The sequence below is a fragment of the Chlamydomonas reinhardtii genome, chromosome 6 (assembly GCF_000002595.2).
Source record: "Chlamydomonas reinhardtii strain CC-503 cw92 mt+ chromosome 6, whole genome shotgun sequence".
Taxonomy (NCBI): domain Eukaryota; kingdom Viridiplantae; phylum Chlorophyta; class Chlorophyceae; order Chlamydomonadales; family Chlamydomonadaceae; genus Chlamydomonas; species Chlamydomonas reinhardtii.
The window spans coordinates 5,488,196-5,500,408 of NC_057009.1; the positions used below are offsets into that span (position 1 = coordinate 5,488,196).

General features: G+C 65.5%; 3 protein-coding genes across 3 annotated transcripts; 1 reads left to right on the top strand and 2 right to left on the bottom strand.

Moving 5' to 3' along the window:
* The first annotated feature begins 30 nt into the window (after window positions 1-30).
* CHLRE_06g284726v5 (uncharacterized protein) lies at window positions 31-1,267 on the top strand. Its single transcript, XM_043063317.1, has 2 exons — window positions 31-141; window positions 407-1,267. Exons 1-2 carry the CDS (start codon window positions 57-59, stop codon window positions 613-615), a joined length of 294 nt encoding a protein of 97 aa, XP_042924023.1. The 5' UTR covers window positions 31-56; the 3' UTR covers window positions 616-1,267.
* Window positions 1,268-1,320: 53 nt separating this feature from the next.
* Window positions 1,321-7,650, bottom strand: CHLRE_06g284750v5 (uncharacterized protein). Its single transcript, XM_043063318.1, has 12 exons — window positions 7,055-7,650; window positions 6,809-6,983; window positions 6,086-6,164; window positions 5,460-5,497; window positions 5,147-5,237; window positions 4,606-4,743; window positions 4,066-4,195; window positions 3,561-3,745; window positions 3,237-3,391; window positions 2,933-3,110; window positions 2,535-2,624; window positions 1,321-2,218 (listed from the first exon to the last, which is right to left on the bottom strand). Exons 1-12 carry the CDS (start codon window positions 7,299-7,301, stop codon window positions 2,000-2,002), a joined length of 1,725 nt encoding a protein of 574 aa, XP_042924024.1. The 5' UTR covers window positions 7,302-7,650; the 3' UTR covers window positions 1,321-1,999.
* A 284-nt stretch (window positions 7,651-7,934) lies between these two features.
* On the bottom strand, window positions 7,935-12,210 carry CHLRE_06g284800v5 (uncharacterized protein). Its single transcript, XM_043063319.1, has 7 exons — window positions 11,875-12,210; window positions 11,493-11,728; window positions 11,014-11,244; window positions 10,665-10,778; window positions 9,921-10,364; window positions 9,387-9,503; window positions 7,935-9,114 (listed from the first exon to the last, which is right to left on the bottom strand). The coding sequence occupies exons 1-7, from the start codon at window positions 11,948-11,950 to the stop codon at window positions 8,707-8,709; spliced, it is 1,626 nt and encodes a 541-aa protein (XP_042924025.1). The 5' UTR covers window positions 11,951-12,210; the 3' UTR covers window positions 7,935-8,706.
* Window positions 12,211-12,213: the final 3 nt, after the last annotated feature.

The window sequence follows — 12,213 nt, forward strand, 5'->3', positions numbered from 1 at the left end:
AAAGCTCCCTAGTAGCCGAGATAGTTAAATGTCGGGTAGTGCTCGACCATCGCAACATGATCGCACGGATCGGGCGCCGCGATGGGAACCGCAGCGGCCACAAGTACTCGCAGCCGCGCCGGTATCGCTCCTTTTCCGCCTGTGCGTGAGCGGGCGGGCCATAAGGCTCTGCCAGCTCCGCAAGGAATAGCACCGACACACAGCTATCGCAGCTGCAGGCGCCGCGGCCGCAGGTGAGACCGCGCGCGCAACGTTGCCGCATTTCGGCGCCTGCTCTTGCCTGCGCTCGCTCGCTCTCTCTCGCGCTCCTCAGTGGATGGTGATGCTGACTCGAGCGCCTGGCGCTCTGCTGCTGCCTGCTCTGCTTCTGCTCCGCCACTCCGCCTCCACTGCTTCTGCGCTGCAGCCCACGGGTCGTCCCCGCCCCATCTCTGCATGCTCTCGCCCGCTACACAAACACGAATGCTCAAACGCTCCCTTCCCGCACGGGTCCTTCCGGCTGCGCCGGTCAAGCCTGCCCTGCTTAAAAAGGGCAAAGTTCGGGCTGACAAGGAAGCAGAGCGGATCCTCCAGAGCCTCACAGACCTCAAGAAGGTCGGGTTCACAAGCAAATGACGCCTGCTAAGCAGGCTGCCACGCTGCTGACGACTTTTCCGGCGGCAACGACCTGGTTAAGCAGGCGTCATTTGCTTGTGAACCCGACCTTCTTGAGGTCTGTGAGGCTCTGGAGGATCCGCTCTGCTTCCTTGTCAGCCCGAACTTTGCCCTTTTTAAGCAGGGCAGGCTTGACCGGCGCAGCCGGAAGGACCCGTGCGGGAAGGGAGCGTTTGAGCATTCGTGTTTGTGTAGCGGGCGAGAGCATGCAAACAGTCTACGACTTGACGAAATTGAGCAAGTGTTTTGGACGGAGGCGCCGCGGCGGGTGAGACCGGGTTGGTTGTCCCCTTTGAAGCAGGAACCGCGACCTGAACGCTGCGGCAAATATCCGCCTCATCACCGAAACGTCAATGGGGGGGCTGTGCGCGTTCAGGGGTACACAGTGGACGTTCGGGACAGGCGTTGCAGATGGGTGGGAGAGGACAGTTCGTGCGAGATTTTGTGTGGCAGGCACGGTAATGATGGGGGCGCCTGAAAAGACAGATGAGCCAGTGCGGACCGGAGGAGGGAGCGATTGGACTTGCTGTACGCGCGACTGAAGAGGGAGGGTCGTGGGTACGGCGTGCCCCCGCTTGTCGGGCTGTCCGTTCAATTGTAATCCGCATCCATACGCACATGTCAGGACGGCTGAGGCTGCCAGTCAAGACATGCGTGACGATTAGGCCCGAACAGTGTTTACACGCTGCCAACAGAGTGGTGAAACTGAGAGCACCCTTCAACTCATACGTCACGCATGCATGAGGGGAACTGGTGCGTTGCCCCGGACGCCACTTCACGTCTGAACCCCCGGGTCCTTTCACCAAGGCCCCCTGCCCCATGCGCAGCCCAGTGCGTGCATCAGCATCCTGCCATCATCACTCAACCTGTCAGCCCACCCGGACCGCAGTCACCTCGCCTGTTTGCACGATCCCTCTGCCGGCAATGCCGCGAAGGCGGGCCCAACCATGCGCCCTAACCATGGGGCGCAGAACGGACACACCCACACACACCGAGTCCAACGTCGGTCCTAGCCCCCCGGTCGAGTATGGCTCCCCGCAGCTATCCCTATTCATCTGTTTCCTGCTTCGCCGCTGTCTTTCCGCACGTCAAACCGCACGTGGTATGCCGCAGCCCCCGCCCGCCCCACGTGCTCCACCCCGCCCGCCCCACACACAGCGCACCGCCTGGTCCGTCACACACACACACACATACATTTTCGGACGAACCCATCCTAGCTGCCCAGCCGCCTACAGCCGCCCAGCCTGATTCCTACACAGCCGCGATCACCTCTCGCAACCATTGGCCCATTGGGCATGAGCACGCACACACACATACACACACACATTTTGCGGCCGTCGGCCGTTTAGTGCACCTTGGGCAGCTTGACCACCTTGCCAATGGCGATGGTGCGGCCCTCATCACGCAGCGTGAAGCGGCCCAGGCTGGGCACGTCGCCGAATGCCTCGATGCAGATGGGCTTGTCCACGGTGATGCGGCAGATGCAGATGCCGCCCTGCTTGATGTACTTGGCCTTCTTCTGCTCCTTGGTCTTGGGGTCGATCTCCGCAACCAGCTTGGACACCTGCGTGTGTGTGGTCGTGTTTGTGTGTGGTTGTGTCTTTTTGGTGTGTGTGTTTACCATATGCGGATGGTGAGTGGTAAGTTGAGGTCATATGGTGGCTACGGTGGCGGCAGGTGGGTGCCACCTGCCAGCTGGAGCACCAACTGCCGTCGCCAGCGCGCTGCCGCAGCTGTCCGCAATCCGCATCCGCGGGGCTCCCCCGTGGTGCCGGCCCCTCGATCCCCTCCCCTCCCCACAGGCCTCCACAGGCCCCTACCAGCCCCCACAGGTCCCTACCGGCCCCCACATGCCCCCACACGCCCGCAGCAGAGCTCACCTCGCACTCCTCGCAGGCGGTGTGGATGTGCAGCATGGACTTGTAGCCCACCGTGAAGATGGGGTTGTGCTCCAGTAGCTCCACAATCACCTGGCGGCGGCAGCAGCATGGGGGTTGCAATCATGAATACTAATGTAAAGCGGGGGGGGGGCAGCAGAGGGGCGACGAGTGAGCAGGTGTGTGGGCGCGGCTGCCACTGAGGGACGGCATAAGCGTGGGGTTGCGAGGTCGCCGGGTAGAAAGGCAGGAAGAGACACCAGCGTCGCCCAACCTCCGACACGCAGCCGGCGCCAGCACGTGTGCGCTCACTACCCACTACCCTATCCCCTCCCCTGCCCTTTCTTCCTTCCACCCGTACACGCGGTCGCACGCACGCACGCACGCACGCACGCACGCACCAGCTGCGCCTCAAACTGCGTGACCACGGGCACGGGGCTCTTGACGGAGCTGAGCACGAAGCCGGGCGAGATGTCGGTCTCCTCACAGCCGCTCAGGCGCAGGCGCAGGTTCTCGCCGCAGCGGGCCGACTGCGTCTCCTTCTCGTCGCGGTACACGCCGTCCACCTTGACACGCAGCCTGGCAGGGGGTGCGCGGGGGTTGACACCCATGATTGATTCAGAAGAAGCGCAGTTGTAGGCGGGTTGCAAGGATGTTTGGAAAAGCGGTACAGGATGCACACCCCCTCCCCCCTCCCCCGCTCACTTGTTGGGCATGATCTGCAGCAGGTCGCCCACGCGCACGAAGCCCGCCTCGGACTTGCCCATGACGATGGTGCCCATGTCCTTCCAGCGGTCCACGATGGGCATGCGGAAGGGCTCCAGCGGGTTGCGCTCCACAGGCTCCATGTGGTCCAGAACCTGGGAGAAGTTACATTCATGATGGGGGGGATTACATTCATGATTATTTAAGAAGTGAAGGCGTAGCCAGGTACAGTGGTATAGCAGATACATACGGTATATGATGCATTCACAAAAATGGAAGGCAACAGCGAAAAAACCAGCTCCATCATGCCCCGCCCTCACTCACCGAGAACAGCGTCTCGCCGTCGTACCAGTCGCACAGCTCCTTGGACACCGCGTCCCGGATGTTGTGGCCGTACAGCGCCGCCAGCGGCAGGAAGGTCACCTCCTTCTTCATGTTGTAGCCGCACTGCTTCAGGAAGGGCGTCAGGCCGTTCACGATCTGGTCGAAGCGAGCGCGGTCCCACTTGCCTGCCGGGCCGAGGGAGGCAGGCGGGAGGGAGGTGTGTTAAAGCAGTGGCGGGAGGAAGGACATCGGGTGGCACGAAAACGGGGATAGGGGCGAGGTCAGGCGGCTAGGCAGTAGCCCGCAGGCTTGCAAGCGCTCCGGCGTGCGGCCTACTCCACCCATTCACTTTCAGCACGTCCTCCTCGGCCCTCTCTCACCCTCACATGGCAACTAGGCACCCCCCCTCCCTGCCCCCCTCCTCGCTCTTTGCCATGGGTTTCGGTTCATTTTGGGCTGGTATTTCAACCCCCGCCCCTCTCCCTCTCCCCCTCTTCCCCCTCACCGTCCACCGCCACGGAGGGGCAGTCCAGCTTGTTGACCACCACAATCAGCCGCGTCACGCCCAGCGTCTTGGCCAGCTGCGCGTGCTCGCGCGTCTGGCCGCCGCGCTCAAAGCCCGTCTCGAACTCGCCCTGCAGCGGGGGGGGGGGCAAGAGAAGGGGGGTTACATTCATGACTAGTGAAGTGGTAGACGGTAGATAATCTTGGGGAAGCGCGGGACGGGAGGGAGGGAGAGAATGGGGGGAGGGAGGCAGGTAGGCATGGCTGGTTGGACGACCGCAGCGGAGGCGGAGAGGGGCGCGTAGCGGTGGTGTTCGTGTGCGTGTGTGTCACGTGCTACACGGCGCATTTCTCCGCGCGCGCACCCCTGCGCCCCCTTGCATGGCTTGCGTTGGCCGCACCCCCGCACAGCCACGACATCCCCGCGACCTCCCCGCCCGCCCTCTCGCTCAGCCCGCCCGGCATGCACAACCCAGGCGCCGCCCTCCTTCCCGGCCCCCCGGCCGTGCCCCACCTCCCTCCCCTCTCTCCCCCAGCACACCTTGCGCGCGGAGATGACCAGGATGGCCACGTCCGCCTGACAGGCGCCCTGGATCATGTTGGGCACGTAGTTCTTGTGGCCGGGCGCGTCCAGCACCGTGTAGCGCTTCTTGTCCGTCTCGAAGTGGGCGCGGCCCACCTGAGGAGAGTGTGTGAGAGAGAGGGGCACACATGCGTGCTTGCAAAGATGGTAAACAGAAGTGTAGCGAGGTCGACTGCTGCGGGGCTCGCTCCACTGTTGCCACATTGCAGAACCCATGCCTGCCAAGCGCCGACCGCACCGCCGCCGCTGCACATCCTGCTGCCCCTGCCGCCCCCCTGCAACTGTCGGCTCTGCCTGCGCTCCGCTAGTTTGGCGGCGGTTCTTTGTTTACACAACTGCTGTCGCGGGGACAATTGTCGCGTGCCACTCCGTTGTCAAGCATAGGCCACGCTCTTCTCCTCGCTCCATTGCATTGGGTTCGTCTTAGTTTGGGCTGGAACCTACACACACCCCTTCAGCACCTGCCGCGCCCTCGCCCCGCCCCCCCCCAGTCCCCCACCTCCACGGTGATTCCCTTGACTCGCTCCTCCTCGTTGGTGTCCATGATGTATGCCATGTACCAGCCCTCGCGGTTCTTCTCCTTGGCCTCACTGCGGGGTTGCGGGTTGGGAGTTTGGGTGTTGGAGGAGGGGCGGGCGCGGCAAGTAGGGACAGCCAGTCAGCCGGTCAGCGACCCGCCTTGCCCGTCTTCGTCCTGATGCCCACTCCTGACGTCCCCAACCCCGGGCGGCCCCTTTTGCCCCCGTTTCACATCCTGAGAGACACAGTGAACACATTTACTCAGCCTCTCAGCCCCTGTCACGGCCACTCACCGCTCGTACTTCTCAATCGTGCGCTTGTCCACACCGCCCTGCGAGCGCGGGAGACCCGGGGGATGCGCGGCCGGGTGGTCAAGCCGCGAGCAATGCACACGGGGACCAGGCACGTACGGACCAGGCACACCGCGCCCCCAGGCACCCGCCGGCGCGGGTGCTGACAGGCACTGCTGGGGCAGGTGCTGACAGGTGTGTGGGGGCGGTACTGTGTGCACCGCGGCGTGGGGTGTGAAAGGCCTGCCCCAGCACCCCCCGCCATCCTCCCCCCCGCGAGCTGACTGGCATTGCCAACCCGACACTCTGGCAGCGGCTGTGCATGGCCGCTGGACAACTTCAGGCCAGCTGGCATGCAGCCCCTTCCGCCCCCCGACTGATTTGTTGGGCTCGGTCATTTCCCCCCCCCCCCCCTTCCGCCCCTCCCTCCCTCCCTCCCTCCCTGCGCTGCCGCCTGATGGGCTTCCCGATGCCGTTAGGGTCCACTCGTTGGGCGCTCTCGCCCTCGCAACGCTGCCCCGCCGTTAACCCCCTCTCCCTCCCCTCTTGCTCCCTCCCCTCTTGCTCCCTCCCCTCTTGCTCCCTCCCCTCCTCCTCCACTCCGCCTGCTGCCTGCTGCCGGCTCTCACCGTGAGGAACAGGATCTGCCCCGCCAGTGTGGACTTGCCAGCGTCGATGTGGCCAATGAACACAATGTTTAGGTGGTCGCTGTTGGGAGGGCGGGAAACAGGGGGTGGGGGAGGGGCAGACACAGGGAGATACGGGAAGGTGCGTTGAGAATTCCGTCACAGCATCATCAGAAAGCGCGCCCAGCGGTGACGGGGAGGCTGGATAGCGAAGGCGAGGACCGCCGGACACATACACGGAACGCGCAGTGCGCGGCTGCGCCTCGTTTGAGCCCTGGGCCCTGGGGGGGGGCGGCCATGGCCTGCTGGGGCTGCGCGGAAGCTCGGCGTCGCCCGGGCCCCACGGAGGCACCCCAGGCCCAAGCGCCCCCGGACCCGGCACCCGCAGCTGCTGGCTGCAACGGAGGTGCGACTGGGGTTCGCCAGGTCGTTGACACCCACCCGTCTGAACTCCTATGGGCTGCAGAGCCGCAGCCGCGCACACAGCTCTTTTGTTGCTGACGCGGACGGCTTGCCGTGCCCACCCCGCACACGCGCCGAACCGCACCCCAGCCTTCCATCGTCCATCGCCATCCCTGCTCGGCCTGCCCAAACCCCCGACACGGCGCCGTCACACTCGCGTGCACCCTCACCCGCGCGCCGCAGGCCTTGCCCCAGAACCCAGGCCCATGCCAGCGCACCCCAAGAGCCGCGCCAGGGCCCCTCGCCAGCCCCCACCGTGCTCACCGCGGCTCCTCCGCCAAGCACTCCTGGAACGCCTTCATCACAGCGCTCTCATCAACGGGGGCGACGGGCTCCTCCACGACTGCGACCGCGGCAGGAGCGGGAGCAGCAGCAGCGGGCTCCGGCGCCGGGGGAGACGGCTCCGATGGCGCCGGGACCGATGGCGCGGCGACCGGCTCTGTTTCCAGGAAACACGACAACCGCTCAGCGCCCAGTACCGAGCACTCGCAGATCATAATTTATTTATACCTGGCTCCGGCTCCGGCTCCGGCTCGGGCTCCGGCTCGGGCTCCTTGGGCGGCTGAGGAGCGGGCTCCGCTGGAGGTGCAGGAGGCGGCGGGGGAGGAGGTGGAGGAGCAGCAGGCGCTGCTTGAGATGAAGCAGGAACGAAGCCCCTCCCGGGCACGAAAATCATGCTGTTCGGGTTCAGGGCCGGCGCGGGCGCGGACGGAGGGGGCGGGGGAGGAGCCGCATGCTCCTCCCACGAGTCGGCCATGTTTTCTTTGGTAAGGAAAAAAGGAACCCGCAACGAGGTCAACGAAGCTTCACAATCGTCGCGGCAAAAGTCTGCGAGTGGACTACTTCAGAAAAATTTTAGCGGCTACTGTATTCCTATCTGACTTATGCCCAGATCTAAAGAGAGGTGTTGCAAACGAGCAAGTTTGCACGATGATGGTCGATGATGGTCTTTCCCTGGCTCTATCGCATAGCTAGCTCGTCGCAAACGATATTCACATCGCTTCATAAACACGTGAAAGCAGAGTTTTCATGGGCCAGGCTCACGGAAGGAAATAGAAGATGGCGTTGTCGCGACCCTCGAGCTCGTGGCATTTTGCGTTCGTGCTCTGATGTTTATTTGCGCGTGTGCGCTTGGCGCTTAATGTTGGGGCACGAAGGGTGGGGGCACGGGTTCGTGGGGATGCTTTGGCACAGACCAGTCAGGCTAGGATGCGCTGACAACGAAGGTGGCTCTCCCTCTCAAGTTAAAGTGGGCTGCGCCCACGCCACGTTGCTGCAATGTTTGAGGCCGAAGGTTTCGAGGGGGCTGGTGGGGACGGGGCGGCAAGGCAACGCTGTTGGCGGCAGCCTGGCGACAGGGATGTGCGCCTGGCCAATTGGGGGGGCACGTACCTTGAAGCTCGGCCAACATTGAAGCTCGGCCAACGTATGCTAAGCGTACATCTTATCGACAATGCTTAACAGTGCGAAACGTGCATATCGGCAGCCTGGTCTGGTAGCAACTGGTCGTGTGCTGCTGCAGTCCGGCCCCTCGCATCAGGGTGCAGGCAGTGCCGACGTCGCAGCCGCCCGTAGGCTGCACTACACCTAGCGGCCCTAATGCCCTATCCTCCCCAACGGTTGGCACTTGGCACACATTGGCAAACGGCACGCATGTACCAACGGGTCAGCACGGGTCTTTGGTGACCTACGTGCCAAAACCTAAACGCCCGCTTCCTGCCAGGCCGGGCCACAGAACCCCCGGCGCCCACCCCTGCCTGTCCATCCCAGGCCCCAACGGGACACCGCCCCGGCACACTGCCTGCGCCACACCCACCGCGACCCCCGCCGCCCCCCCCCCGCCCCCGCGGTATCCGGCTCTCCCTCACCGCCGCCATGGCTCCTGCCGCCCACTGCACACACGTCCTGACGTGTTTGAAAAAACGCAACACGCACAAGCGAACATGACGTCCTGCTGGCCACTCCGCTCTACTCCGCTCGCAACCCCTGGGCACTAGGCACACCGCAGCCAGCCCTCACAATCAGGTGCTCAGGTCACAGATACCACCGATGTTTGCCAGAGCGAAACCGAGAAAGAAAGCGAGCATAACCCTCGAGAGGCTCACAGGTCACCTGGTAAGGTCATCACAGCAACCGCCCACGGTCTCATGGGTCCCACTGCCTCACCGCGACGCCACACCCGCCAGTGCCGGCACCCGTTCCGCCGCCCCCACCCCCACCTCCACCCCCGCCCCCGCCCCTGCCGCCTCCACCCCCGCCCCCACCTCCACCTCCACCCCCGCCCCCGCCCCTGCCGCCTCCACCCCCTCCCCCGCCCCTGCCGCCTCCACCCCCGCCCCCGCCCCTGCCGCCTCCACCCCCGCCCCCGCCCCTGCCGCCTCCACCCCCGCCCCCGCCCCTGCCGCCTCCGCCCCTGCCCCCGCCCCTGCCGCCTCCGCCCCTGGCCCCGCCACATCCGCCCCCGCCGTCCCTGCCGCCCGCCTGATGTGCTGCAGCTCAGTGCTGTTCTTGTTCATATGGTCGTACAGCACCAGCCGGGTGGGGCCGGAGGCGGGCCAGTGGCGACCGATCTGTGTGTGTGTGTGTGTGTGTGGGGGGGGGATGGGCAGGAGGGGAGAGGGTCAGGAGGGGGGGCGGCGTGGCAGCGGGCAGGGGCAGGCGCGAGCGAAGGCTCACACTGATTTCGCACTCGAGCCTGCAGCAGCGGCTGGGCCACTCCTGCCCGCACGCCTGCCACTCCCCATCCGTCCTTTGCTCCTCCGGTCGTTCCGTCACCCCCCTGCTCGCCTCCTCGCCTCCTCGCACCCCCGCTCCTCAGCCCCACCCCCAACTCCCCACGCACCTGCTCGCACAGCATGTCGACCATGTCCGCCGGCGTGCAGCTGTCGGGCCGCACCCGCAGCAGCGACTCGCACGCCACCGCCAGCTGGGGCGAGGAGGCGAACAGGTACTTCATCACCTGTGGTGTGTGTGTGTGTGTGTGTGTGTGTATGTGTGTGTGTATGTGTGTAAGAGCACAAGGAAACCATTGCGTGTGTGTGTGTGTGGTGTAAGAACCAGACCAATAACAAACGGAACCCAGTGCAAAAGAGCGAGGAGGAGGGCGTGGCCAATGCATAATAAACGGATTGGCACCGGGGGGTGGGGGGAGGTGCAGCCAACACACACACGGCCGGCGACACGGCGAGAGGGAGCACGTCAGGACTGGGCTGTGTTGTGAGGGGGAGTGAGGGCCTGGCTCCAGGCTCTGACCGTGGATGCAGCATGGGCACATACATGGGCACAGGACACACAGCCGCCGCCACCACCAGCAGCATCTGCACACTTGATTACGGGGAGCAGTAACGCGCGGTGTACCCACAAGCTCCCAGCTCACCTTTTTGAGCCGCCCGAACTTGCTCGCGCGGTACTCCACCGAGACCGGCTGCTCCACCGCCGCCGCCGCCGCTGCCACCGCCGCCGCCGCCGCCGCCGAGGTGGCCTCGCCGGGGCCCTGCTGCTGCTCCTGCGGCCGCAGCTCCGGAATGAACTGCGCGGCGTAGTACCGCAGGAACGACTGCATCAGCTCCGGCTCCCGCCAGCCCGCCACACCGCCGCCGCCGCCGCCACCGCCCGCTGCTCCTCCTCCTCCTCCTCCGGCGCCCCGCGCCCCCAGCTCCAGCCCCGCGCCCAGCTCCTGGCCCGCCACAAAGCTGTGCCGAATGCGGTGGAACAGAAGCGGGTCTTGCACCGCGCCCCGGCCCACCATCACGCCGTGGCAGCCCGTCTGCCGCAGCAGCGCGTGAGCGCGCTCCACACACACCACGTCTCCGTTGCCAATCTGTAAGTGTAATTAGTAAAACAAAACAAGAAACGAAGAGTGTTTGAGTGTGTATAACGAAACAAAAGTGTATGTGTGCATGTATGCACGTGCACTTGCAACGCGGTCAGCCGGGAATGGATAGCTACCAGGTTTGGTGGCGTCATGTTTGTGTCAAGCCCGGTGCTAGGGGACACACGTCGTCTACGCCCAGCACGTGCTGGACAGTGCGACAGCCGCAAACGCGCGGCCGCCGGCGCTGCCGTGCCACCACCCCCGGCTCCCATCCCAGCCAGTGCGGGGCACTGTCGCGGCACTCACCACCGGCACGCGCAGCAGCTGCACCGCCCTCGCCGTGAGCGACCAGTCCGCCGCGCCGTCGTAGCACTGGCGCTTGGTGCGCGGGTGGAGCGTGATGAAGGAAGCACCCGCCTCCTGTGGGGCGCGTGGAGGGGCGTCGGAGTAATGGAGCGAAGACGTCGGCCCTCAGCGACAGGTCCTGCACGCCGCACCGCCCTCCCAGCTCCCAGTCGCAGACCACCTGTTCTCCCTCGCCCTCCCTTCCCAACCACCGCCCCAATGCTATACGCCCTCCCCCTGTTGAGAACAGCCAAAGCACGACACGCCCAAGCGGTCAACCCCCCCATTCCTCCCCCCTCACTGCCCCCACCTGTGCCGCTAGCAAGTTGTCCTCAAACAGGCTGGTATCGTCGAAGCCGGCCCGCAGCTTGACGGAAACGGGGGTGTGTGGGGCGGCGCTGGCGCGCACCCCCGCCACCATGGCGCTCACGATGTCGTGGATGCGCTGCGGCGTGCGCAGTAGGCTGCTGCCGGCGCCGTTGCCGGTCACGGTGTTGGCTGGGCAGCCGCAGTTGAGGTCGATGCGGGGGGCACGCTTCACCTGGTGGGACCGCGGGAGCAAGGTGGCAGCGGGGGGTGGGTGTGGAGGAGGAGGGCGGGGCGCGGGGGCGGCCCGCGGTTGAGCAAAGGCGGTTGGTCGCCCCATCAAGTACCGTACACCTGCCACACCTCGGCCGGCCTAGCGCCGACGCCCACAACACCCACGGCGCCGGCCCCCGGCGTGGCTCCCCCTTCTCCTGCTCCCCCTCCCTCTCCCTCTCCCTCCCCCCCTTCCTCCCTCTCCCTCACCTCCGCCAGGTACTGCGCCGCCAGCCCCATCAGCTCGGGGCTGCTGCCCATCACCTGCGCCCCCAGAGGGATGCCGCTGCCGCCGCCAGCGGGGCCGCCGCTACTGCCAACGGGGGCGCCGCCTCTGCCGTCAAGGGCGAGGGCAGCTGCCGCCAGCTCCGCCGCGTCGTACCAGCCCGTCACGCCGCGTATGCTGCCCATGGGGTTGGAGGTGGCGCCGGGCACACGCATGAACTCTGTGAGGGAAGGAGCGGGCGGTGTGTGTGTGTGTGTGTGTGTGGTGGGGGCACGATGTGGGGTGTTTGACGACCCCCAAAGCCCCGGCCTGCGTGCCGGCTGTACAGTGCCCCTTGGCTGTAGCCTTCTTGGCCGCCGGTCTCACCTGTGCACGCCTCGTCGAACCCTCCGACCGTGGAAGCGAGGGCGCGGCGGAAAGGCCGGTCGGCGAGGTTCTCCATCGGTGCGAGGAACAACATCGGGCACTCATGCGGTTGCCGCCCGGTGAGCCGCTGGACGTAGTCCACTGTTGGGGCGCTTGAGGACCCATCCGCTGCTGCAGCGCTGCTTAATCCTTGGCGGTCAAGGCTAGCCGCAACGACGCTTCTGCTCCTGGTGCGCCCAAATGCACAAACGCGCACAGGCCCGGCTGCTGTGCATCGTCTCCCTGGTGTTGATATGTCTCGAAATTCTATCGCTCGGCCTGAGGTCGAGGCTTGACAAG